Here is a 23024-nt window from a genome sequence, read left to right as displayed (position 1 = left end):
AAGGCAAGGAAAGTAAAGGCAGAAATAAATGAACGGGACTGTATCAAACTAAAAAGCTTCTTCACAGCCAAAGAAACTGATAACAAAACAAACAGGCAGCCAACCAGATGGGAGATGATATTTGCAAACAGTAGCTCCAACAAAAGTTTAATTTCCAAAATAAATAAAGAACTCAAAGCTCAACACCAAAGAAGCAATTCAATCGAAAAGTGGGCAGAGGACCTGAAAATGCACCTCTCCCAAGAAGACGTACGGACAGCCAATAGATAGATGGAAAGATGTTCGGCCTCACTGGCACTCAGGGAAATGCAAATCAAAACTACAGTGAGATGCACCTCACACCTGTTAGAGCGCCCATTACCAACAAGACAAGCAACAACAAGTGCTGGAGGCTGTGAGAAGAGGGAACCCTCACTCACTGCTGGCGGGAATGCAGACGGTACAACCACTACGGAAAGCAGTCTGGCGATTCCTCAAAAAATTACTAGAGTTACCACACGACCCAGTGATCCCTTTCCTGGCTATAGACCAAAAGAACTCGAATCATTTATATGCAAAGATCTATGCACCCCTATGTTCATTGCAGCATTATTCACAGAGGCCAAGACGTGGAACCAGCCACAGTGCCTGCGACAGAGGACTGGACGAAGGGGCTGTGGGCCGCATGCGCAGGGAATACCACTCAGCCTGAGAAGGCGGGAACGGCGCACTCACAGCGGCACGGCGGGCCTTGCGAGCATCGTGCGCAGTGAAAGGAGGCAGAGGAAGTGAGGACCGTGCGGTGTCACTCCGATGCGGGACACACCGTGAAACAAACTCGTGAACGCCACAGCGTGAGGCGGCTGCCAGAGGCGGGGGTGGGGGCAGAAGGGGCCTGATATGAGGTGACAGGAGAACATGTGACTTCGGGTGGTGGGCACACGGTGCAACATACAGATCTTCTAGCACAGAAACCCACACCTGAATCCTATGTTCATGTTGACCAATGTCACCTAATCAATTGAACAAATATTAAAAAGTAAATAAGTAAAATAAACCGCCCAGTTTGTGGCACTCTGTTTTGGTGGCCCAGGGACACTCATGTTGGGGGAGGTGGATGTTTAGCATGTAGGTGGGGCGGACATGGGCTTGTCACCATGGAGACGGCGTCCTGTGCAGAGCTGTTAGGCACAAGGTGGGGCATGTGGTATGTGAAAACTGTGTACTTTCCCCGACTGCTGAGAAGGGAGGCTGAGGACATTCCTGAGGCTGAGTTTGCCGTGATGTTGTCCAAATGCCCATGTCCTGCCTGCATCTTACCTGAGCGTGTTCATTACTGACCTGGGGGAGTGACGCTGCCACTGATTCTGGACATCCCATGGCTGTCATTCCTGTGGCTGTCATTCCTGTGGCTGTCATTCCTGCAGCTGTCACTCCCATGGCTGTCACTCCCGTGGCTGTCACTCCCTGTCACTCCTGTGGCCGTCATCAGTTTCCCCTCCACCTGGCTGCCTCACACAGTTTGCCGTGATGTTTAAGCACTTACTATAGAAAACCTGAAACAGTTCCAAATTTAGAAAGAATCATCTAATAAACCCTTTTATGCCACACCCCAGCTTCAGTCGTCACCATGTTCCCCTTTGCAGACACCTATGCACATGGTAGTTTATCTTACTTGGCTGGCGTGCTTGAGAGCAGACATGTCCCCTCCTTGTACTCAGTCAGGCCACGGCATGACTGATAAAGATCTTACTAACAGAAGTGCCCAACCAGCAAATCCACAAGAACATTAGGGTCTCTAACACCCACGTCTGTTCAAATCCCCACCTGTCCCAAGGGTGCCTTCCAGGCAGGCGGTGGAGGCGGGTCTAAGTAGGCCGGCTGCTCTGGCTGTGTCTCTCGGAGTGCTGAGTGCTGATTACGGGGCCAGAGGCCCTTTCTTCGCCCCCCCCCCTTCCCCCTGCCCCCCTTGCTATTGACTCGTCAGAGAAACCAGGTCACTGGTTAGAAAGACCCACGTTCGGACTTGCTTTCTCAGCTTGTCCATTAGCTCCCCCAGAATCCTGTGCAATGGGAGCCAGACTTCAAGGTCTGATTGGCTCAGGGGAAGCAGTTTCCGGCGGTGCCTCTCTGTGCACTCACGCTGCTGGGCATTGGGTTTCTCCCCTCGGTCCCTGAGACTGAGCGGTGGCTGTGAGCGACGTCGGTGAGGCCACCGTGAGTCCCCCCACGCCCCCGGGTTGAGGCCGGTGGCCTGGCCTGTGACCTCGTCAGAGGCTGAAAGTGACGGCCTTCCTCCGTCTGTCGTTCATTTGCATTCTGGCCCTTGAGGACCACGGGCAGACCCTACACTTTCCGGGCCACCATGGTTCCACCAGAGTCCAGTTCGCACTGAGTCGGATCCCACGTCATTTAATCCCTTCCTCCCTGAGTCCCAGGAGGGGAGGGAGGGTGACCTGCTCTGTCACTGCAGTCTCCAACCCTGGGGGTCCTTGGTTCTGAGTCCTCTCCCCGTCTCCCCAGCACTGCGCCCCCTGTGCTTGAGGACAGGAGGGAGGGACCAGGCAGGTCCTTCCTGATGAGCAGCACTCCTGGTCCGGGTGCCTCGCTGTCTTCTGCTCTTGGCTGTGGTGAGGACGCTCCCCTGCGGTCTGCCCACGGCCCTGCCATTTCTGCGCGCTCTGGGCGAAGTATGAGAAGCATGACCTCGTTGGACCTGGCGTCTCCCAGGGCAAGACCGAAGCCTCTGCTCCCGCCTCCAGCCCTGCTCCTGCAGGACCAGGAGCCCGGGGCCCTCTGCACCCCAGGGCTTGGCCCCATTCCCTCCCGAGTCACCACACTCGGGCTCCTTCTTGCCCCTCAAGCTCGGGGCCCTTCTGCGAACCTGCCCGGGCAGCTTCCTCTAGGGCGGCCCAGGGTGGCAGGGGTAACTCTCTCCTGAGCCCCCTCGCTGTGCTCAGCTCCGGGCCACCAGGTGGGCATGGGCTGCTCTGTGGTCCTGCCAGGTCCCCGATGGGGGAGAGGCGCTCTCTGGCTGGTGGTTCTCCTGGAACCCACCCTGGCCCAGGCTTGGCATTCAGGAGGAGCGAGGGTGGTGTCCTGGGAAGGGCAGAGGAGGGAGCGCTCCCCACTGAGAGCAGCCCCCCCAGAGATCCCCACAAAGCCTGTGTGAGGGGGCCGTGGGGAACAGGCCGGCCTGGCTGCCTCCTGGGAGGTTCTGGAGATGAGTAAACTCCGCGGGGCATTCATGCCTCTTGTTCTCGGATGATGCCCAAGGCAACAGCCAAAATCCCACTGACACCTCGTTCCATAACCCACAGGGTCCTGGCCGCCTGCGTTGTCCCTGAGACAATCCCGAAGCACCTGCAGTTTCCCGTCAGGCTCTGGGTTGAGCCTGGGAAATCTTAACATTGGCACTAAAATGCGGGGACAGGGTCGGAGCCTGGGGGTGAGTGGCGCCAGGAAGCGGGTCCCTCCTGCCCGTAGACAAGCACAGACAGAAAACCACTCTGCCTCCCCGGGGCCTGGCCTGGTTTCCCAGGAGCAGGAATGGGGACAGGAGGGGGGAGGGCTAAGCAGAGGAAGAAGGGGGTGCGAGCACGGACATGCCTGGCTTCCACTCTGGGCTCCCATGGACACGGGGGACAGTAAGGGGCGGGACCCTTGGGGGGCGGGACTTAGAGCCTGGGGCGAGCCTGCCAGGCAGCCAGCATTCCTGAGCGGGACACAGGCTCTGAGAGCTTTGAAGCATATTCCGCTCTGGCTCCAGCTGGCCTTGCTCCCCACACCAGACCCCTGGACCCAAGAAGCGCAGCTCAGCTCCTTACCCAGCGCAGAGGTGGGAGCAGCGTCCTCCGGGGGAGCCGGGCTCGCAGGTGAGTGCTGATCACCTGGCCTTCGGTCCACAGAGCGGCTGCCTAGCTTCTCCTGTGTCCTCGCTCGTCCTCCCTCGTCCTGACCTTATCTTGCCACCACGGTACTATCACTATCGATGGAAACCCACTCACCCCGGGCTCCAGCGGGGAGACCTGTCCCTGCCCTCACTGCCAGGAGACCCGAACAGGGAGAAGTCGCCCTGGGCTTGGTCCTCAGGGTCCAGAGGGAGGAGGGGGGCGGTTCTGGGAAGACGAGAGGCTGAGGCCGCCCGAGGACAGTGTCAGGCCCGGGGGGCGGGCAGCACCTGGACCAGCAGGTCCCACTCTTTGCACGTTGGAAAGTGATTGTTCCGATTCGGCCCCCAAGTCACCAGCCTGAAATCTCCCTCCCACGGGACCCCGTCCCTCCCAGAGCGGCTGGCACGGGCCGTTACAGGCCACGGACCTGCGCATGTGAGTGAGTGAACGGAAGGGAGCCCTGAGCAGGACACCAAGGAAGGCAGGCGGCACTCCCGTGGGTGGCGATGCCGTCTCCACAGACAGCCTTGCCTTTCTTTCCCCAGAGTCCTGTGTGCTTCCCCTGATCTTACAGCAGGTCCTGGGGGGGGGGGGGGGGGGGCGGGGGGCTCCATCTACCACGTATTTCTGGGCAGAGGGTGGCTCAGAGGAGCGACTGTCCCTCCGTCCTCTGGGTCCCTGGCATCTCATTCACCACAGAGCAGACTCCCAACAGTGCGCCTCCACCTCACAGGCAGGCAGCGCGGCTCAGACCCCTGGGAGAGACCAGGCCAGGCGCCCACTCGCTGTGTCGGGGCCTCCGCTCGCCTGCGAGAGCATGAAGGGGACGGAGCGGCACATGGCCAGGAGGCCGCTGCATAAGCAGCTGGATTGGGAGAGGAAGCATGCCAGGCAGGCCGAGGCCAGGCTCAGCCAGCATCTGCAGAGACTCGAGCAGGCCCACCTGTGCCACCTGAGGCTGCTGGCCTGGGAGCAGCGGCAGCTGCAGAAACAGCTGCAGAGGCTGCAGCACGGTAACCCCGGGGGTGGGTGGGGGGGCGGGGCGGGGCCGGGGGCGGGGCGGGGCCAGCCCTCGCAGCTCCTGGAGCGCCCACCCCTGACCTCCGGCTGAGGCCAGGCCCTCTTTCAATTCTCTCTCCTGCTCGAGCCCTTGGTCCCCTGCTTCCTCGCTTTGCTTTTATTCTACTCTCCCTTCGCGCCCCTTCGAGTGGGTTTCACCTCTTTTCCATGCCGGGTCCGTACCACTCAGCGCAGCGATGAGCATGAGGGCACCTTAGGGAAGGGCTCAAACCTGAACCCCAGGGTTCGGCCCCGCTGAGCAGACGGGGGGGGGGGGGGGGGGGGGGGGGCAAGCTTTCCCAGCTCTGCCCACCGCCCGGCCGCCCTGGGACACTTCGACGCCCTGCACCACGTCCACTCCGGGCTTTCTCGCTCCTCTTAAGCCAAAGGGCAAGTGCTCTGTCAACCCCCGGAGGCCTCTTCACCTAGAGGCGTGCGCTGGGGTCTCCAGTCACTCCTCCCACAGGCCGGTGTCCCGGGCACTGCCCTCCAGGCACGCACTGAGAACCCGCCAGCCCCGACTGTGTGGGCGAGAGTCACAACGAGAGTAGCCTTAACTCGTCCTAGTGAGCAGTCCCTGGTCACCACGGGGGGGTGGGGGGCGGAGGGGGCACCGTGTGTGCAGAGCCCAGGCTCCCGCAGGCCCCACCTTGGTCCATGGACCCAGCCCAGCCTCCGGCTGAAACCCTCACTCCGTCACTTATTCCCTTGAGGCTCGAGCGGCTACTGCACCTGCCAGTGCCTCCATTTCCTCAAATGTAAATGGGAGAGGTGGCACCTACGGGGGAAGTCACCTCGATTCTGCGAGCACTTGGCGCAGCCCCTGAACGCAAAATGAGATCTAGCAAGTGACAGCTCGCCAGCCAGTCAGGAAAGGGTTGCTCAGGGGGCTCCGTGAACGGCTGGGTTTTAAGATCATCCCATAATTCAGCACAGACCCTCACCTCTTCGAAGCCACACTCATTCTGCCAGGCAGGTGCCAGCCAAGCCCGAGAACCATGCCTTTAGGGCGCCAGGTGTCCCACCGGGTCAGCTCCTTGGGCCTCACAGCTGAGGGGCACACGGAGCCACGCGTGGCGCCTGCACGTCGCAGGTGAAGGTGGTCACGGGCAACCAGCCTTCTCTGCTTCCCACTGCCCTGTCTGCGGCAAGTAAGCTGCGCCCTGGGCAGGGCGAGGCCCTCGGCTGAGCCCAGGGCCTCCAGGGGGAGGTGCCGGCAGCCGAAGTGGGTGCCTGGCCCGCGGCTCAGGGGCAGGGAAGAGGCAGAGGACAACGATGAGGCCTCCGACTCTGTCCTTTGAAAAGGGGGTCCTCTCTGAGCCTCAGATTTCTTGACCGTGGGTTCGGGGAACGGAAGGAAAGGTGCAGTGAGTCTCCATGTCCGCTGGGCGCTGCGCCTGCCTCACTTACCACAACCGCGTGGAGCCTCGGGCGCCCAGGGCTGTGTGCACACGCATCCCGCTCGGCCAGAGTCTGGAGCCGCAGGGTAGGGGTTTGCAGACTATTCTGGGACAGGGGTCTGGGGACCAGAGCACAGACACTGTCTCGGCTGCTCCTATGGAGGCAGAAATGCCAAGGAGAAAGCCGACTGCGGGCCCACGCCCACCAGGCGCTCGCCTCGGCACTGCGAGGTCGCTGCCTGAGAGCTGAGGACGGACCTGTTCGCTGCTCAGGGGGCGCTCCCAGGGAGGCGGGAGCAGCCAGGCCCTGTGTCTGTCAGGGAAGGCCTCCCAAGGAGGCAGCATGCAAGCCCAGCTGGAGGAGACGAGAGGCCGGGACAAGGGTGCGTGCAGGGTGCACACGGGCCCACTGGCCGCCAGGAGCTCGGGCTGCAGGAGGCTGAAAGCAGGAAGGGGCCGGAGAGTGGAAACCCCAGCCTGAGGGTTGGCAGTGGAGCGGTGACCTGTCCTACAGTCAGAGGGCGAGGGGAGGCCTCGCGGCGTGAAGACCTAACGCAGGGCGTTGGCAGGTGAGGGAAGGAGCATCTTGAGATACTGAGAAGGTGGGACTGTCAGTCAAGAGGATGCCTCCTGGCACAGCGGGCAGGCATGCTCAGCCGGACGCTGGCTGGCGGCAGGCCACGCCTTCACAGAGAAGCTCCGAAAGGTTAAGCGTCGGGGAAAAGCTATGCTCCTTTCTGAACCTGTCCGCTCTGAGGGTCTCAAATTGCTGACACACTAACCACTGAGCCCCGGCCAGGGCTGGGAGAAGCTCCAGATCTCAGTGTAGAGGGAGTCAGTGAAGTTCTCACATGGAAAAGACACACAGACACACACACACAGACACACACATATCCACATATACACATGTGCACAGTGCACACTCAGACGCACATATGCACACACAGAGACACACACATGCACAGACACGCACACATATACACATGCACACTCAGGCACACATGTGCACACGCATGCACACGCATGCACACGCATGCACACACATATATACACAGGCACACATACACATGCACACACATATACACATGCACACAGAGACACACATATGCACACACATATACACATGCACACTCAGACACACATATGCACACACACATACACCTGCACACACACAGACACACACACGAAAGGCAACAGAGGACGCGGGGCCCACACAGGACTCCCTGGTCTGCGTGCCCCCAGAGGAGTGCAGGGACGGTTGGAGGCGTCAGGTGTGGCTCTCAGGCCCCGTCTGGTCCTGCTCCCTCTGCCGGGTGCCCCAACCACCATGTCCACTCAGGGAGCCCAGAGACCGAGCCAACCCCGTGGCCACCAGGGAGGTGTGTGGAGACGCGGGTTCCCTGCAGCTTCTGTGATGGCGCGGGGGTGAGACGGAGCCGGGGGGGGAGCCACTCGCCCGGGCATGGGGCTGAGACAGAGCCCAGGAGGAGCCTGCTTGGCGGGAGGGGCCATGACAGCGGGGAGGAGACAGCAGCACCCTCTCTGGCTGTCACTCACACCGAGATGATTCGGTTCAGCAAACACCCTGCTCCACAAGGAAATGCTCACACAAAGCCTCCAGGGCAGAGTTGACGCCTCTGATGCCGATTCCTAAATCCTCAGGACACGCTCCAGCCGGGGGTGGGCATCGCCGCGGCCCCAGGAGGCTGTGACATCACAGGGCCTGACCGGCCCAGGCATGTGGAGGAGGTAAAGAAATGTTTGACCAAATACAGCAGGCGAATGTGCAAGCGAAGAGGAGAGCTTTGTGTGGCCCGAGATGAAGCTATAAATATCCACATGGCCGTTGACAGAAGGTCGCCACCCACTCGAGGCAAACGGGCGGACGCCTGGTGCCGTAGGGTCCATCGGAGGTCCCGGGGTGGTGGTCATGGCCCAGGCACAGACGCTTCAGCTTCTCTTCCTTCCTCCCGCACTGCCCTGGGCCTGGGCGTCCTACCCAGCCCTGGCTTAAAAACAGTCACGGCCCGCCCTGGAGCCCAGGCAACCTCCAGGCGTCCTCCCGCTTGTGTCCCCTCCTGTCTCCCCTCACGTCTCCCCCTCGGGTGTCTGCGTCCGATCTCCCCGTGTGATGGACACCAGTCCCGTGCGACTAGGGACCCTGGTGCCCTCATGTGGCCCGAGCGCCTCTGTAAGGCCCTCCCACCAACGGCCACAGGCTGCCCAGGGTCAGGGCTGCGAGGGATCGGTGTGGGACACAATTCAACCCATGACAGGTACGCACTTCCTCCCAGCAGACCGCAAGGGCAAGTGCCCCTTCTCCCCCGGGAACCGAGTTCGGCAGAGACCAGGAGGCGCCCCCGAGCGCCCGCAGCAGGGAGGGGACCTCGGGACCCCCCGGGCCACTGGAGCCAGGTGAGCCCTTCCGCACCCGCCTGGGCACCCACCCACCTCCTCCCGCTGTCCCTGCCAGGGCCCCTCCCTGAGGAAACGCCGCCTCTGGGCAGCACGCCCCCTCCCCCCGCCCCATGGCCTGGCTGACACCCCATGTGGGGCCGTGGTGCAATCACTTGGAAATTCAACATATGGGCATCTTCATGGGCTTCAGAGAACCTTCCTCTTCTCACCCCTCCCAGAGCCCTGGCCACCAACACAGCCCAGGAAACACATCGGGCCCGGCCCCAGGGGCCTCCTTCCCACCGCGATGGCCTCAAGGGCCCCACGAGAAGCAAAGAGCAGTCACCGCCTCAAATCCAGGTGACCTCCCCCCTCGCAGGGGAGATGCCGCCCGACCCAGCCGCCGCCACCTGCTCCACAGCCCCCTGCCCCGGGGACAGCCCAGCCGGTGATGGGGTCCTCGGCGAGGCCAGACCGGTGGCCACAGGCCTGCAGCCCGACCTCCACGCCAGGGAGCACATGTCCCCGGGGGCCCCCTCCTTCCGCGAGGTGTTGGCAAGGGCCGCCAACGCCCACTACCTGCGGCACCGGGTGCCTCCCGAGGCTGAGCGGCTGCTCAGCATGGGGGAGATATTTGGGCACGGGGGTCCCGGGACCCAGCACAGGGCACCTGGAGGTCACCTCTCCAACCCTCCCGAGCCCTCAGAGTAACACATCAGCCACTAGAGAAATGTGCGCAATTTTATTTTCAACCGTTTCCCCCTTTCCCCGAATCTGCAAGGCCAGTTGATGAAAATCGAGGGGAGGGGAGTCTCCTGGGAACCAGTAAGTGATGCACCCGCACCCCCGGTTAAGGTCTCAAAAATAGGACTCTGCCTTGAAGAGATGGTGCCGCCCGTTCTGACACTTGTGGCGCCACCTGCTGGCCAGAGGGCACCGCCCTGGGTCCTGGGCCCCTGAGGGTTGGGCTTGCGGCCTGTGCAGACCATCTCCCTCCCATTTAGGTTTCCTGTTCCCACCTTCCACCTGCTCACATCAAACTGGCAACCTAATCAACAGCTGGCAGCAGTGTGCTCCCGCCAGCATCTCCTGCCCAGCCAAACGGGGGCAGGTGGCAGCCCAGGGCGGCTCAGATGACCAACATGAACTCACGGGCCATGGTGGAGGCCGCGCCAGGACAGAGGCTGCGTGCACACCGCCCAGCCCGCCATCTGTGCCTCTGTCTCTTCCCCATTTTGTGTGGGTGTTTCTCCTGCGGCCAGAGCCAGAGGCCAGGGGCCAGGCCAAGGCAGCCGGAGCGTGGCCGCTGCTGGGCCGTAGACGGGAACACACACTGCGCACTCCCCACACCGTGCCGTCTCCACTCCTGTGGGTGAGCCCTGCTGCAGCCCTCCACCCGTTGTGTCCAGACATTTCACGTGGTGCCACCCCGTGCCTGACCTGTAGCATCTGAGCCGTGACATCCCACCGTCTCTAATAAAAACTTCGTTGTCATCGGTCCAGAAAACGCTTCTTTGCCTCGCGCACATTATGGCGCTCAATGCTCACCCTCCCATGGGCAGAGGAAGCAGACAACCCGCCCCCTGCACTCAGGGACCGGGGTGTCCGCCAGGCGCTACTGCCCAAGCCAGCCCTGCCCTCGGGCCCGCCTCACCCTCACTCCACAGGGAGGATCCAGTCCTCATTTTTGCCTATAGAATGTCCAACTTTATTGAAAATATCTTTAGCAACAAAATTAGAGAGATTATAATAAAAATTTCATACTTCAAAATGTATAGAAATTATATTTAAATATAATTTTTCACTGTTATTGACTCATCCAAAACGTCACTCACTTTATTGTGTCCCAGGTGTTGGTTATATTTAGGGTAAAAACATCTAAGCATTTCAGCATTTTGTCTTCATGTCATGGAAACAAAGTCTGAATTAACTTCCGACCACTGCCTCTGACCACTGCCAACACCAGCAATAGCTCAGCTGGAAAATTTTATTGAAACACAAAATGTGAGTGAATCATTCTTGCCCAAGTTTACATCCATTAAAGCATGGGCATGAAAATGTGTTGGTCAGTAATGAACAGATTTGCAGATGGTGTTAAGAGCCAGGCCCATGGTAACATGGACTGACCTCAACGTCAAGATGACGCTTTTAAAATATGGTAAGAAAGCCCAGCGGTGTGGCTAAGTGGTTGAGCGCTGACCCACGAACCAGGATGTCACGTTTCGATTCCTGGTCAAGGTCAGGGCGCATGCCCAGGTTGCAGGCTGAGTCCCTAGGAGGGGGCATGCAGGAGGCAGCCAACTGATGATTCTCTCTCATCATCTTTATCTCCCTCTCCTTTCCTCTATGAAATCAATAAAAATATACTTTTAAATTGTCACCTTAAATTTAAAAAAATTGTAAGAAATAATTGAGGCGGCCGCAGCACACTAGTTCTTTAGTTCCTGCGACAGCCAGGTGGCACCTGAAGGAGAGGCCAGGCTGGAGCGTGGGGCTGGTAGGAGCAGTGGGAAGGTTAAGGGAAAGGCCTAAGAAAATGCTCCCGGGACAAGGGCACAGCTAAGCCTGTCACTCAGAGTGGCCGTGTCCCCGCCAGGACCGGCCAACAGGAGGACCCGTGTGCCCACATGTTGGCTTCTCGAGGCCAGGCCTGGCCCGGAGCCCGGCTGGGGCTCCAGCTGGTGGTGGACAGGAGGTGGCGGCGGGGCTCTGGCTGAGCTGGGTGGGCCACCACTCTGGAGAACAGCCAAGTGACTTTCACTTGTGAACCTTTTCCACGAGCACACACGGCCTTGGAGAGAATGCCGGACAGAAGGGAGACGGAGAGTTCACTTCACCACAAACACCATCCCCCGCGCCAGGGGCCCGGCACAGAGGACAGAGGGCGCGTGCTCCAGCCACCGCCGCTCTGCTAGTCAGTGCTCAGCAGGGTGGCCCGCAGGTGCCTCTCCAGCTCCAGGAGGCTCCGGTAAAACTTCTCAGCAGTGTCGTCGTCGAGGTCCATCTGGAAGGGAACCGGAAACAGTGGTGGGGAACGACACGAACGCTCTGGGAACAGGCGGGCGCTCGCCCGATGTGGAGAACTGAGGCGGCCACGGGGAACGGCCGGAGCCGCCCCGGGACAGCGGGCAGCCTACCTTCTCCGTCGTCACGTAGTTGCTCCCGAAGCCGGTGGTGGCGCTCAGGTACTTGGTCAGAGGGTTGAGGGACTCGGGCTTCTGGCGGAAGAGCCACACCTGGAAAGGAAGAGGGCGCGGGGCGGTCGGGCCGAGGGTGCAGCCGGTGGGGACTTGGACTAGAAGTCCTCTCGACCAGCTTGCTGTCACGGCTCCACGACCCGCTGCTGGGACTTGAAGGGAGAGGGCGGCCTGCTTGACGGCATCCTTTGAAAAGCACCTGAAGCAAAAGCCTCTTCTCTTAATCCCCAAATTAAAGCTCATGGCGCCCCGCTCACCAGGTAACTCACAGAATCAGCGGTCGCCTCAGTGACAGACAAGCACCGGCACTCCACCGGGAGCCCCCTTCCCGCCGCGCCTCCTCTCGGTCCCCTCCTCTCCGTCCCCTCTCGGGAAGCAAAGGCAACCAGCATCTCGTGTTCACCCACGAGCACGTGTCTGCTGGAAGCGGGGCTTCTGCTCGCCCTGACAGGGAAGCAGGACCCCACACTCCGCAAGCATCTGCAGACATTTTCATCAGGGTGAGCGGGTCTGTTTCATTCTCTTTCTAAGCAGCCGGCATTCCACAATCTATATAACCAGTTTCCAATGGACGGACATACAGGTCTTTGCCGTCACAGCCGCGCTGTGATGAGGGACAGTCCAGCGTTACCTGGAGTCTGAGCACACAGAGACGATAAACACCGAAGCCGGAATGGCTGGGTTTGCGCACTGACCGTGTTCACTTTCCTGCGGGGTCCACCGACCCCAGCCCAGAGCCAACATCGTGAACTCCCTCATCTCTGCCACTCGGAGCTGGAAGCTTCACTGTGACTTTGGTTTGCATTTCTCAGTGTAAGACTGGGCGTCTCTTCCTACGATTAAGGCAGTTTAAAGTTCTGTTGGTGGTCTTTGCCCCTTGTCCTGAAGGAGCGCTGGGGAGTGAGGGACAGACACACAGAGAGTGACCAAGTGGGGGACTTCACCCAGACGGTGCGGCCAGCGGGCCCTGACCCAGCAGTAGAGGACCCTGGGGACGTCCTGCGTGTCCGACAGAAACGATGACCGTGAGCCATTAGCAGCCCCGGCCCCAGCGAGGGAGCGCGGCAGCCCCGGCCGGAGCGCAGTAAGTAAACGCGCTGGTTTCCCAACAGTAACAGCTCGGCTCCGATGTGAATGGAGGAAGGAGCATCTCTGTCCCAGGAAGTGGCCTGGGCTTTGCTGCCGCTAGGCTGACCCACAGGTGACCTCCCCGGGAAGCCCGCGTGCCGGCCACCATCGCCCTGGGGCCCTCACCTACCAGGGCCTCGGCTCCATTGTACGGCGTCAAGGTGAAAGCGTTTGCAAAGAATCGAAGCTGACGGAGAGAAAACAGGCGTCATTCCGTGGGGGTTTAGAACAAGGCCCCAAAAGCAGCATTCATCACACATTTAAAGAAAACCTGCACTTCTTCTCCCTGAACATTTAAGTGTCGAAGTAAAAGAAATCTAAAACAGAAATGGCACTTAATCCCCCACTCTAGGCCAGCCCCTGGAGTGCGGAGGCGTATTCCTCCTGCCTCTTCGCGCCTGGTGACGGAGGGCGTTTTCTGAGCTCCACATGGAAGGACAGTCCCTAAAAGGAGCCTTTTTAGTGGCTGAAGGCACTTCTGCGAGAAACGCTCAAAACACAAACCAGAAGCGCTGACCTGGGGCTCCGGCCATGAGCGCACACGCGGCCTCCTGGGAGCTGTGTGCATGTGCACGTAACCACACCGAGCACGCGAGGAAGCCCGTAACCACCATGCAGCCAGGTTCCCACTCACACGGCCCTAGGGCTCCCGGGCCCACGGAGCACGCTCAGGGGAGCGCGCCCTCCCAGAGAAGGGACGGGCAGTGTGGCGTCAGCTGGGGGGAAGCAGAGGCTACTTGCCATGGACTTCAATCCTCCAAGGACGTGAGGTTCTGCCACCTCCCGATTCAATTTCTGAAATCCCTTCCCAGCCCTCACACACCCTTCAGTCCCGAGTGGAACAGCGGCATAAACAGAGAAAGGAAGCGCTGGGCGGGGCGCACTCACCAGCCATATGATCGGCATTATCAGTGTCCACACGAAGCGGGGCAGGATCCCGTAGGTCAGGTTGGTCAGCATGGTCCCCGGGCACACCACACTGGAGAACAGGCCCTGTGGGCGCAGGGGCGGCGGGCAGGGCTGAGCTCAGGGCGCAGGGACGGCGGGCAGGGCTGAGCTCGGGGCGCAGGGGCACAGGGACAGCGGGCAGGGCTGAGCTCGGGGCACAGGGACAGCGGGCAGGGCTGAGCTCGGGGCGCAGGGGCACAGGGACAGCGGGCAGGGCTGAGCGCGGGGCGCAGGGGCACAGGGACAGCGGGCAGGGCTGAGCTCGGGGCGCAGGGGCACAGGGACAGCGGGCAGGGCTGAGCTCGGGGCACAGGGGCACAGGGACAGCGGGCAGGGCTGAGCTCGGGGCACAGGGACAGCGGGTAGGGCTGAGCTCGGGGCGCAGGGGCACAGGGACAGCGGGCAGGGCTGAGCTCGGGGCACAGGGGCACAGGGACAGCGGGCAGGGCTGAGTTCGGGGCGCAGGAGCACAGGGACAATGGGCAGGGCTGAGCTCGGGGCGCCGGGGCACAGGGACAGCGGGCAGGGCTGAGCTCGGGGCGCAGGGACAGCGGGCAGGGCTGAGCTCGGGGCGCAGGAACAGCGGGCAGGGCTGAGCTCGGGGCACAGGGACAGTGGGCAGGGCTGAGCTCGGGGCGCAGGGGCACAGGGACAGCGGGCAGGGCTGAGCTCGGGGCACAGGGACAGCGGGCAGGGCTGAGTTCGGGGCACAGGAGCACAGGGACAATGGGCAGGGCTGAGCTCGGGGCGCCGGGGCGCAGGGACAGCGGGCAGGGCTGAGCTCAGGCGACAGGTACAGCGGACAGGGCTGAGCTCGGGGCGCAGGGGCACAGGTACAGTGGACAGGGCTGAGCTCAGGGTGCAGGGGCGGTGGGCATGGCTGAGCTCGGGGCGCAGGGGCGGCGGGCAGGGCTGAGCTCGGGGCGCTGACTCAGCCCCGGACATGCTGGTGAACCAAGGACACGCACCAACACGCCAGGACAGGCAGGAAAGGCCTCTGCTCTGAGGGGTCCTGGGCGCTGGGGAGACCCTGTCAGTGGAAGTTCGGGCGGAGGACCCACTGTGGGGGTTCTCAGGATGCAGAAAATTAATGAGACTGTCTCTAATCTCAAGCAACGCCCTGGATGAAGAGCAGCCAGACCTGAAGCTGGAGAAAGGGGCCTGGCACCTGAGTTTCCCGTGTTGCTGGGTCAGGTGCAGGTCAGCTTGTCAACCCTAAAAATCACTGGAGACAAAAAGACACACAGGACAGTCTCTGCGTCTGGGAACAGATGCGAACTGCTCTGTATGCCTGCCTCCCAGCAGGGGCACACACCCAGACTCCAGCTGCGGGTGGGGCGCTGGGCTCAGAGCAGAGGGCTGAGCGGCCCACAGAGACCCCGCCCCTGCAGGCCTCAGAGGGGGCCTCCGCCAGGACTCTTGTCCAGTCCAGCAACACAACTCGTGGACCAGAAGGGGGCGCTGTGCAGTCTGCCCCTGCAGAACCGGGACTTGCTTTACTAGTGAATCAGTTTAATTTTTTTTTTTTTAAATATATTTTATTGATTTTTCACAGAGAGGAAGGGAGAGAGATAGAGAGTTAGAAACATCGATGAGAGAGAAACATCGATCAGCTGCCCCTTGCACATCTCCCACTGGGGATGTGCCCGCAACCCAAGTACATGCCCCCGACCGGAATCGAACCCGGGACCTTTCAGTCCGCAGGCCGACGCTCTATCCACTGAGCCAAACCGGTTTCGGCGAATCAGTTTAATTTTTACTACATTTGACCTTCTTTGATATTGACCATTTCAACTCATTTTTATTACTTTTCATCTTATTTTTTAAACGCAACGCTGGAAGTACCAGTGTAACAGGCGGCCGTGCGGAGAAAGCACCTGCGAAGCTTGTTCTGCTCGGGGCGGTGAGGCTCCGGATGCACACTGATCCCCAGCCCCCGGGAGTCCTCCCGCTTACCAGGGGCCTGGACTCGCCAGCCTTACAGACCAACAATTCCTCCCAAGAAAGTCACGGTTTCCCCCGAGACAGCCAGGGACCTCTGTTCTGGGAGCCAGTCAGGCCCAGGCAGGGACTCGTCAGCCCTAAGTGAAGACGTCTGTGAACTAAACCTTGATGCTGAGCCACAACAGAAACACGCAGGGAGGGGCTCCACCACGACCACTGCCCACAGGGAACCACGGACCGCGAGGCCGGTGCTCTGGGTGCCGGGCACGTCACCACGGACGGCAGCTCAGCGGGAGCTGGTGGGCCCCAACGCGCACGCATCCCTCAGCTCTGGAGGGTGCAGTTCTTTCTTGGCTGCTTCTCTGAGCAAAAGCCAAGGCCACGCTGAGGCTGAGCCGCAGCACAGACCGGGCGGCAGCAGCCGCAGCTACGCCTCCCTTCTTTCTTTATCCTCATCCAAGGATATGTTTACTGGTTTTAGAGAGAGGGAGGGAGAGGGAAAGGGGGAGAGAGAGAGAAGCATCGATGTGAGAGAGGAACATTGATCAGTTGCCTCCTACATGCACCCTGACTGGGGATCGAACCCACATCCTAAGTGCATGTCCTGACTGGGGATCAAACCAGGACAGGATGAAGCACCAACCGACTGAGCCACACCGGCCAGAGCTGTACGATGAAATCCCAACCCTTACTGTGGGGTGGGGAACGTCTGGCCCTGGGGCCATAGGAGGCCCTCGTGATCATTGGGTCTGGCCCTGCCAAGGCAACCACAGGCTGGACTCGAAATTCCATCAATCTAGGAGCGTTTTTTCACAGTTACATCAATTCATGTTAAGGGAACTACAGGAAGTGAACGATGTTATAAATACCAGTGGCCCTTGGCAGAAAAGGCGCCCCACCCCTGCCTTACTTGCTTGACAACCAGACTTCACTAGCCCAGAGCTGTCCAAGGTCAGACAAGCCCTCCCACACTGACCTGCCCCCACAAGGGGGTCTGGGGACAAGCAGTTGTGACAAGCTATCATCTCAAGAAGCCAGAGGATCTCCATTGGACCAGCACACTGGGCTCAAACTGTAACACAGTAACAAGAATAACAACAGCCCACACACGCACGAGCACACACATGCAGACCATGTGCACACACCATACAAGCACACCCCTGTGCACACCCACAGGCACGCTGAGCACAAAGCACTGCTGACTGCTCCAGACCTGCCCTCGCTCCCCACCCAGGAGGCAGGAACTATTACTGTCCCTACTGGCCAGGTGAGGGAACTGAGGCCCGGGACTGAGCCAGGACCCATAGGTCCCGCTGCAGGCTCCCAGCTGCTACTTGTGCACAGCCTCACCACTAAGAGTCAGGACTCGCAGAGTGGGGCCCGCCCGACAGGCCTCCGCTCCAGGACAGAGCAGGTCCCAACCCTCCCGGGAGGCCAGCTGCTGTGTCTAATGCACCAAAGCTGCTCCCCTGCCCTGGCCAGTGCTCAGTGGTTAGTATCGGCTTCTGCACCAAAGGGTTGCAGGTTCAAGCCTCAGCCCTGATTGGGTGCTTATTGGAGGCAACCGATTGGATGCTTCTCGCTCACATTGATGTTTCCCTCTCTAAAAAAATAAATCAATTCCCCTCCCCCCATCCGCTCTAAAAAATAAAAACAATAAAAATCATGGAAAAAATCTCCGCTGGTGAGGATTAGCACCACCAACAAAAGCAGCTCCCCTACGGGCAGATGGTTTCACGGTCCTCTTGTAATTTCTCCCTCCTCTCCCACCCCAGGCCTGGTCCAGTGCCCTAAACATGGTAAGATTTTGTAAATATTAGTGGAATTAAATTGCTCCACAGCCTCACACCCCAACCACAGAAAAAGCCCCCAGGAAAACACCATGGGAACAACAGGAGATGTTAACGTTTGAGACACACAAGGACGCAGCAGGCCCCAGACCCCAAGGCTGCAGGCCCTAGCGTGACTGACAAGGGTGCCCTCCAACGAAACACCCTCGACACCCAGGGCGCGGACAGGCAGAGCGCGGGGCTCACCAAGGGCCACCACTCCCACTGGACACCAATATGAACACGGGGCAGCGGATGGCTTGAGGGGATCCAGGCCGCAAAGTCAGAAGGCTGGGTCCCACCCTGAGCTGCACCCCCACCAGTTCCTCACTTAACCTCTCCACATCCTCACAGGAAGGGGGACGCTGAGCCCGCTCCCTGGGACGGGAAAGGTATGAAAGACACAGGCAGAGAGAGGGCACCTACAGCACAGCGAGGGCTCGCAGCGCAGGTGCCGAGGCGCGGCTCTGCCCGAGAAATCGCGGCTGGCAGAAATACAGGGCGGCGCACGAACCCCTGTACCCTAGAAGTCAAGGTCTCGTTATCTCTGTCCCAAAACATGCCTAGACACCAACTATCGATCCCATGCAGGTCTCTGCCTTCCGCAGGGCAATCCTGCTCAAGAAACAACGCTGCGTCTTCTCGGCGGCCACGGTGAGCGCGAGCCCGGCCACGGTGAGCGCGAGGCTCAGACACCACGCCCCACCTGCGCCAGAGCCCGGCCTCACCCGCTGGTTGAAGTTCTTGTTCAAGGCCACACTCAGGAGGTCCAGCGCGTACTTGGAGGAGCTGTAGGGCTCCTGGCCTCTGCTGTGCTGGAAGTCCTCCAGGCTGAAGCTGGCCTTGCGGGCGCTGCGGGACGACGTCCAGATGAGCTGAGACGGGCTGTCACCGCGACCGAGGAGAGGGTCCAGCTCCCGAATCTGAGTGGGAAAAGGAACAAAAAGCGAACCAAGATCGACTGGGGAGGACGGGCAACAATGTGGAAACCACTGAAAGGTCTACTGTAACGGGGTAGGTTTGTCACTGGGAGGGGACACCACAGGTGAGCAGGGAGGGGCCCGAAGGCCCTTCGTGGTGCTGGATGAGAGTGAAGACAACAGCACGAACTCGTGTTCACATTCATTAAGGTGCGGATGGTGACATGTGGAAATATGTACAGCTGCGTGCACACATGTGGGTTGGTACACATACGCATCCCCTTGCTGCCAGCAGAGGGCCCAGAAGCACTGCTGCCTCAACAAGCACCACGTTCTGGTGTCTAACACCCGCTCCAATGAAAGGAACCAGGCTCCTTAGAGCAGTGGTTCTCAACCTTCTGGCCCTTTAAAAATGTACAGTTCCTCATGTTGTGACCCAACCATAAAATTATTTTCGTTGCTACTTCATAACTGTCATGTTGCTACTGTTATGAATTGTAATGTAAATATCTGATATGCAGGATGGTCTTAGGCGACTCCTGTGAAAGCGTCGTTCAACCACCAAAGGGGTCGCGACCCACAGGTTGAGAACCGCTGTCTTAGAGGCACGGCCTGTTCTAGGTCTAGGGCAGGGAACATACAGTGACCTTGAGGCATCTTAGTGTCAGCAAGGACGTGCTTAAAGCAGAAGCAAAGCCATTGTGATGAAGGCAGGTCCAAGACAGACCCAACGGAAACATCTGAGCAGAAACTCAAGACGCGTTTACAACCCGGGGCAGCAAGTACATCCTGTGTGCCCACGCAGGTGTCTGTCGGCACCAATGCTTTAATAAGCAAAAATGCCAGAGGAAGAGCTTATGAAAAGATAAGAGAAATATTAGATAATGATCTTGGTGAACTTATTTTTTAAATGACCAGATAGGAATTCAACCCATCCTGACTTTATATTTTAATTTTTGATTGAAAACTAGTATCATATTAAAAATAGTACGAAAGGATATAGAATGAAACATGAACTTCCCACTTATCCCCAAGGCCCTGGCAGCCAGTGTTCCCAATTTATATAATTCTAGAAATATTATATACATGTGCACGTACTTTGTAAAGATGTATCTTTACGCTATTTTGCTGTAAGAATCAAATCCTAGAGGCTATCCCACACCAATGCAAAACAGTCTTCATTTCTTTTCATGGTTTCATAATATTCAGTGTTTGTATGTACCTCAATTTATTATAAAATATAGGCTAGTCCTCAAGAAGGTGGTCCAATTTTCAGGGAAAACAGGCTCAACGTGCAGAAAAGTGACCATGAACCTAGCATCAGAGAAGCAGGTTGCACTGGCAAAGCCAGTGGCTGCCCCGAGCAATGGTCAGCCACTGGACACAGCCGGCGTGACAGTCTAGATGCTAATGTCACCCAAGAGATTAGCCTGAGGCCGGAGCATGGAGCAGGCTGGACAAGGCAGCTGTGCCGGAACCGCAGCGCACAGTGCGGGGCTCAAGAAACGGGCGACAAGAGATTAGCTGAGTCCCGTTCAGTAATGGCTTGCCTGCTCCCCTCCTCTCTGAGGCCAGCCTGGCTCTACGGACCACTGAGCATGATCTTCGAAGCCCTCTGTGTTCCTTTCTACTTTCTCTCTGCTCTCCAGAGCTGATGGCAAAAGGAAAAAGAATCTCTCAAGAGGCTGCTGCAGGGACCAATGTTTTCAGAGGAGCGTGAGGGTCCTATTTAAATACTCCCAACCCAACGCCAGCCCACACCGGTGAGCTTCACAAAGCAGAGCTATGGTGGCCCCAGCTTTCAGGACCCCAGTGCGGAGTGGAGGCCTGATGGCACTTACCAGGACAAAGTGGCCGAAGACATTGGTTGCGAAGACCTCCTGGAGGCCGTGGGCAGTGACCCTGTCGTCCTGGGTCAGCAGCCCCTCCGCGGTGGAGAACACGTGGATCACCTTTCTGAAACGGCAGAAGAGAACGGCGTGACTTTCCCACGTCCGGCAACCGGACCCTGAAGGGACGCTCCCTGTTGCCCTTCTGCCCCCAACCCATGTCTTTGCTTCTGTAACGCGGGAATGAACACACCTGTTTCTCAGACTGGGGGGCTGTGTCACATACAACGCAAGATGCCTCACATGCCACAGCCCGTGCGCCAACAGCCTCCGGGCCTCTAAGCCTGCTGAAGCCCTCGGCACCTCTTTCCAAACCAGATCACAGGTCCACGGGGACAACAGCGATGCCGAGGCGGAGGAGGGTCCCCCACACACTGAGGCGAATGCCCAACCAGCCAGGCGGCTGGTGCTCTCGCTGGTCATCCTTAGAGCACTGAGCCTCCTACCGCAGTGCCTGCTGCAAGGTCGGCGTGTCAGGGGAAGGCCAGTGTGGGACTGAGGTGTGTGTGTTTAGTGGCAGAGAGTGACACCAAAGTCTAGCAAGAACCTCTATGAGTAAGTAGGTGAGGCCGCAGGGCAAGAGTGCTTTCGTCCTGCAGGTTGGGCTCCAACATCTTTGAGAGCCACCGCACTGTACTGAGGCTCTCCAGGAGCCAGCGAGTTCCGTGCGCTTCCCGGCCCGCTGGTCAGAGCACCCGGCCCGAGGTGCCTCCTGGGGACTGAGTCCCGCAGCTGACCCACCTTCTTCTGGGCTCACCACAGACGTGTCGGACCCAGGACATGGAATCATGACACACAGCTTTCCCCAGAGACGAATGCTTTTCTTCCCTCCCGTCTTCATTCTTCTCAACACCCTTCTGCCACCCAACTTCACACGCCCAGGGCAAAACCAGGCCGAGGCAAACGCCTTGCTGGCAACCGACTGTCTGGGCACTGGCATTACCTTGAAAAGAGACTGGAGAGCACCGCTCCGATGTTCAGGTGCGGGCTGGGCATGATCCCGGCGTTCAGGTACACATAGTCTAACCGCTGAAACCTGCCGGCAAACACCAAGACAGGAAGGTCAGTCACGTGAGCGTTCTTTCTCGGATGTTGGCTTCACACAGGATCTGGGAGCTACAATGGACGGTGAGGCCAGACCTCTCTGATCAACACTCCTTCGCTTCGTCCCCCCGTTAGGCTCTGCAGCTACCCTGTCCATGAAACACCCCTCCTTTGGTCTAAGGAAGTTCTGGGCTTTATTTATTTTAGATTCACATCTTCCCTAGTTGACAAGTAAAATTTATGTAATAATAACATTCACCTAATCTGATCTGTCTGGACAGTCACAGACTCCGGAATCTGTATCACAACAACCATCGTTCCCTAAACCTGGGCAATACCACCCGTCTCTAAGAGCTGCTTGGAGAATTAAGGACAGCAGCACCGCACCAACGCTGTGGGCTGGGGGCGGCTCACTGATTGCCTTAAGCTAGGGCTAACTCACCAAGCATCTTACTTGATATAAATTGCTAACCTGCGGTAACTAATGTCCGCCCTGAAGAGCCAGGGAGGGGAGCTGGGTTCCAGGACCTGCCCAGCTTCAAGCCCTATGCCTCACGGGCACACTGCTCTCATCTCTTTATGCCGGTACCTGCTGACCTATTTAGCACCCAGCGAGCAAAGATGCAGAAAATGCTCTCAGGTGTCCAAGGCGCTCACTGAGTAAGGCGCCGGGCTGGCCGCCCGCCAGGGGCGCGCCTGGGTTACTCCTCATGAAATAAGCATGATCGCAGGGAATGAGGGCAGGACGCCGGTGCCACCGCAGGCCCTTCCTCGATGGCAGCTCCTGGCGGCACCACCACAGTGAGAAAGCCCGTCAGAGAGGCCCACCTGCGCCTGAGCTCCCTGGCGGCCCGCAGCACCGAGCGCAGGTCGGAGACGTCCACCTGCACGGTGCTCACCTGGGCGGAGGGCCGGGCGGCCAGCAGTGCGGCGCGCACGGCCTCGGCCCGGCCCGGGTTCCTGCACGCCAAGCACAGGTGCAGCCCGTCGTCCTCCTCCAGCAGCCGCTGGCACAGCGCTCGGCCGACGCCACTGGGTTAGACAGAAACGGAATTAACCACACGGTGCCCAGCACGCCTGTCTCCCCGGTCAGAGCCAGGCGGACAGGAAGGGGGGGCAGGCCCGCTGCGGGCCGGGCGCACGGGCCTCACCTGCTCGCCCCGGTGACCAGGACCACCTTCCTCATCTCCGCGCACCGACCGACAGCCCAGCAAGACCCGCGCAGCTCGGAGCCTCTCACGCCCGCCGCCCAATCAGAACTCGGTGACACAGGAATTCCACGCCCCATTCACGTCCTCCAATCATATCCCGAGCCCGGGGATGCCCCGCCTCCTCTGGCGTCACAGAGGGCGCTCTGGGCCCTCCAATCGCAGCCCGCCGTGTGCCCTCTGCTTCCG

At 59.5% G+C, this 23024-nt stretch overlaps 2 protein-coding genes across 3 annotated transcripts; one reads left to right on the top strand and one right to left on the bottom strand.

Annotated features, from left to right (window-relative positions):
* Positions 1 to 3704: 3704 nt before the first annotated feature.
* CCDC190 (coiled-coil domain containing 190) lies at positions 3705 to 9475 on the top strand. The gene is made up of 4 exons (XM_036343803.1): positions 3705 to 3854; positions 4606 to 4885; positions 8629 to 8746; positions 8968 to 9475. The coding sequence occupies exons 2-4, from the start codon at positions 4690 to 4692 to the stop codon at positions 9437 to 9439; spliced, it is 786 nt and encodes a 261-aa protein (XP_036199696.1). The 5' UTR covers positions 3705 to 3854; positions 4606 to 4689; the 3' UTR covers positions 9440 to 9475.
* Positions 9476 to 10409: 934 nt separating this feature from the next.
* On the bottom strand, positions 10410 to 22914 carry HSD17B7 (hydroxysteroid 17-beta dehydrogenase 7). Of its 2 annotated transcripts, XM_036343511.1 has the most exons (9): positions 22779 to 22914; positions 22456 to 22659; positions 21527 to 21619; positions 20536 to 20650; positions 18503 to 18697; positions 13942 to 14046; positions 13184 to 13240; positions 11866 to 11964; positions 10410 to 11732 (listed from the first exon to the last, which is right to left on the bottom strand). In XM_036343511.1, the coding sequence occupies exons 1-9, from the start codon at positions 22811 to 22813 to the stop codon at positions 11640 to 11642; spliced, it is 996 nt and encodes a 331-aa protein (XP_036199404.1). In that variant the 5' UTR covers positions 22814 to 22914; the 3' UTR covers positions 10410 to 11639. The 2 variants fall into 2 exon arrangements, with proteins under 2 accessions (XP_036199404.1, XP_036199405.1); XM_036343512.1 differs by lacking the exon at positions 22456 to 22659 and having other exon boundaries at positions 22779 to 22888.
* Positions 22915 to 23024: the final 110 nt, after the last annotated feature.

The sequence above is a fragment of the Myotis myotis genome, unplaced genomic scaffold, assembly GCF_014108235.1.
Source record: "Myotis myotis isolate mMyoMyo1 unplaced genomic scaffold, mMyoMyo1.p scaffold_m19_p_18, whole genome shotgun sequence".
NCBI lineage: Eukaryota > Metazoa > Chordata > Mammalia > Chiroptera > Vespertilionidae > Myotis > Myotis myotis.
This window is presented reverse-complemented; position numbering and strand designations above follow the sequence as displayed.

Coding starts and splice junctions, on each gene's coding strand:
- CCDC190 (XM_036343803.1), top strand. CDS start 4,690: ATGAAGGGGACGGAGCGGCACATGGCCAGGAGGCCGCTGCATAAGCAG. Junction 4,886..8,628: donor GCTGCAGAGGCTGCAGCACG/GTAACCCCGGGG, acceptor TCCTCCCAGCAG/ACCGCAAGGGCAAGTGCCCC. Junction 8,747..8,967: donor CCCCGGGCCACTGGAGCCAG/GTGAGCCCTTCC, acceptor CACCCCTCCCAG/AGCCCTGGCCACCAACACAG.
- HSD17B7 (XM_036343511.1), bottom strand. CDS start 22,813: ATGAGGAAGGTGGTCCTGGTCACCGGGGCGAGCAG. Junction 11,965..13,183: donor ACAATGGAGCCGAGGCCCTG/GTAGGTGAGGGC, acceptor CTTCCTTTCCAG/GTGTGGCTCTTCCGCCAGAA. Junction 11,733..11,865: donor ACTACGTGACGACGGAGAAG/GTAGGCTGCCCG, acceptor GTTCCCTTCCAG/ATGGACCTCGACGACGACAC.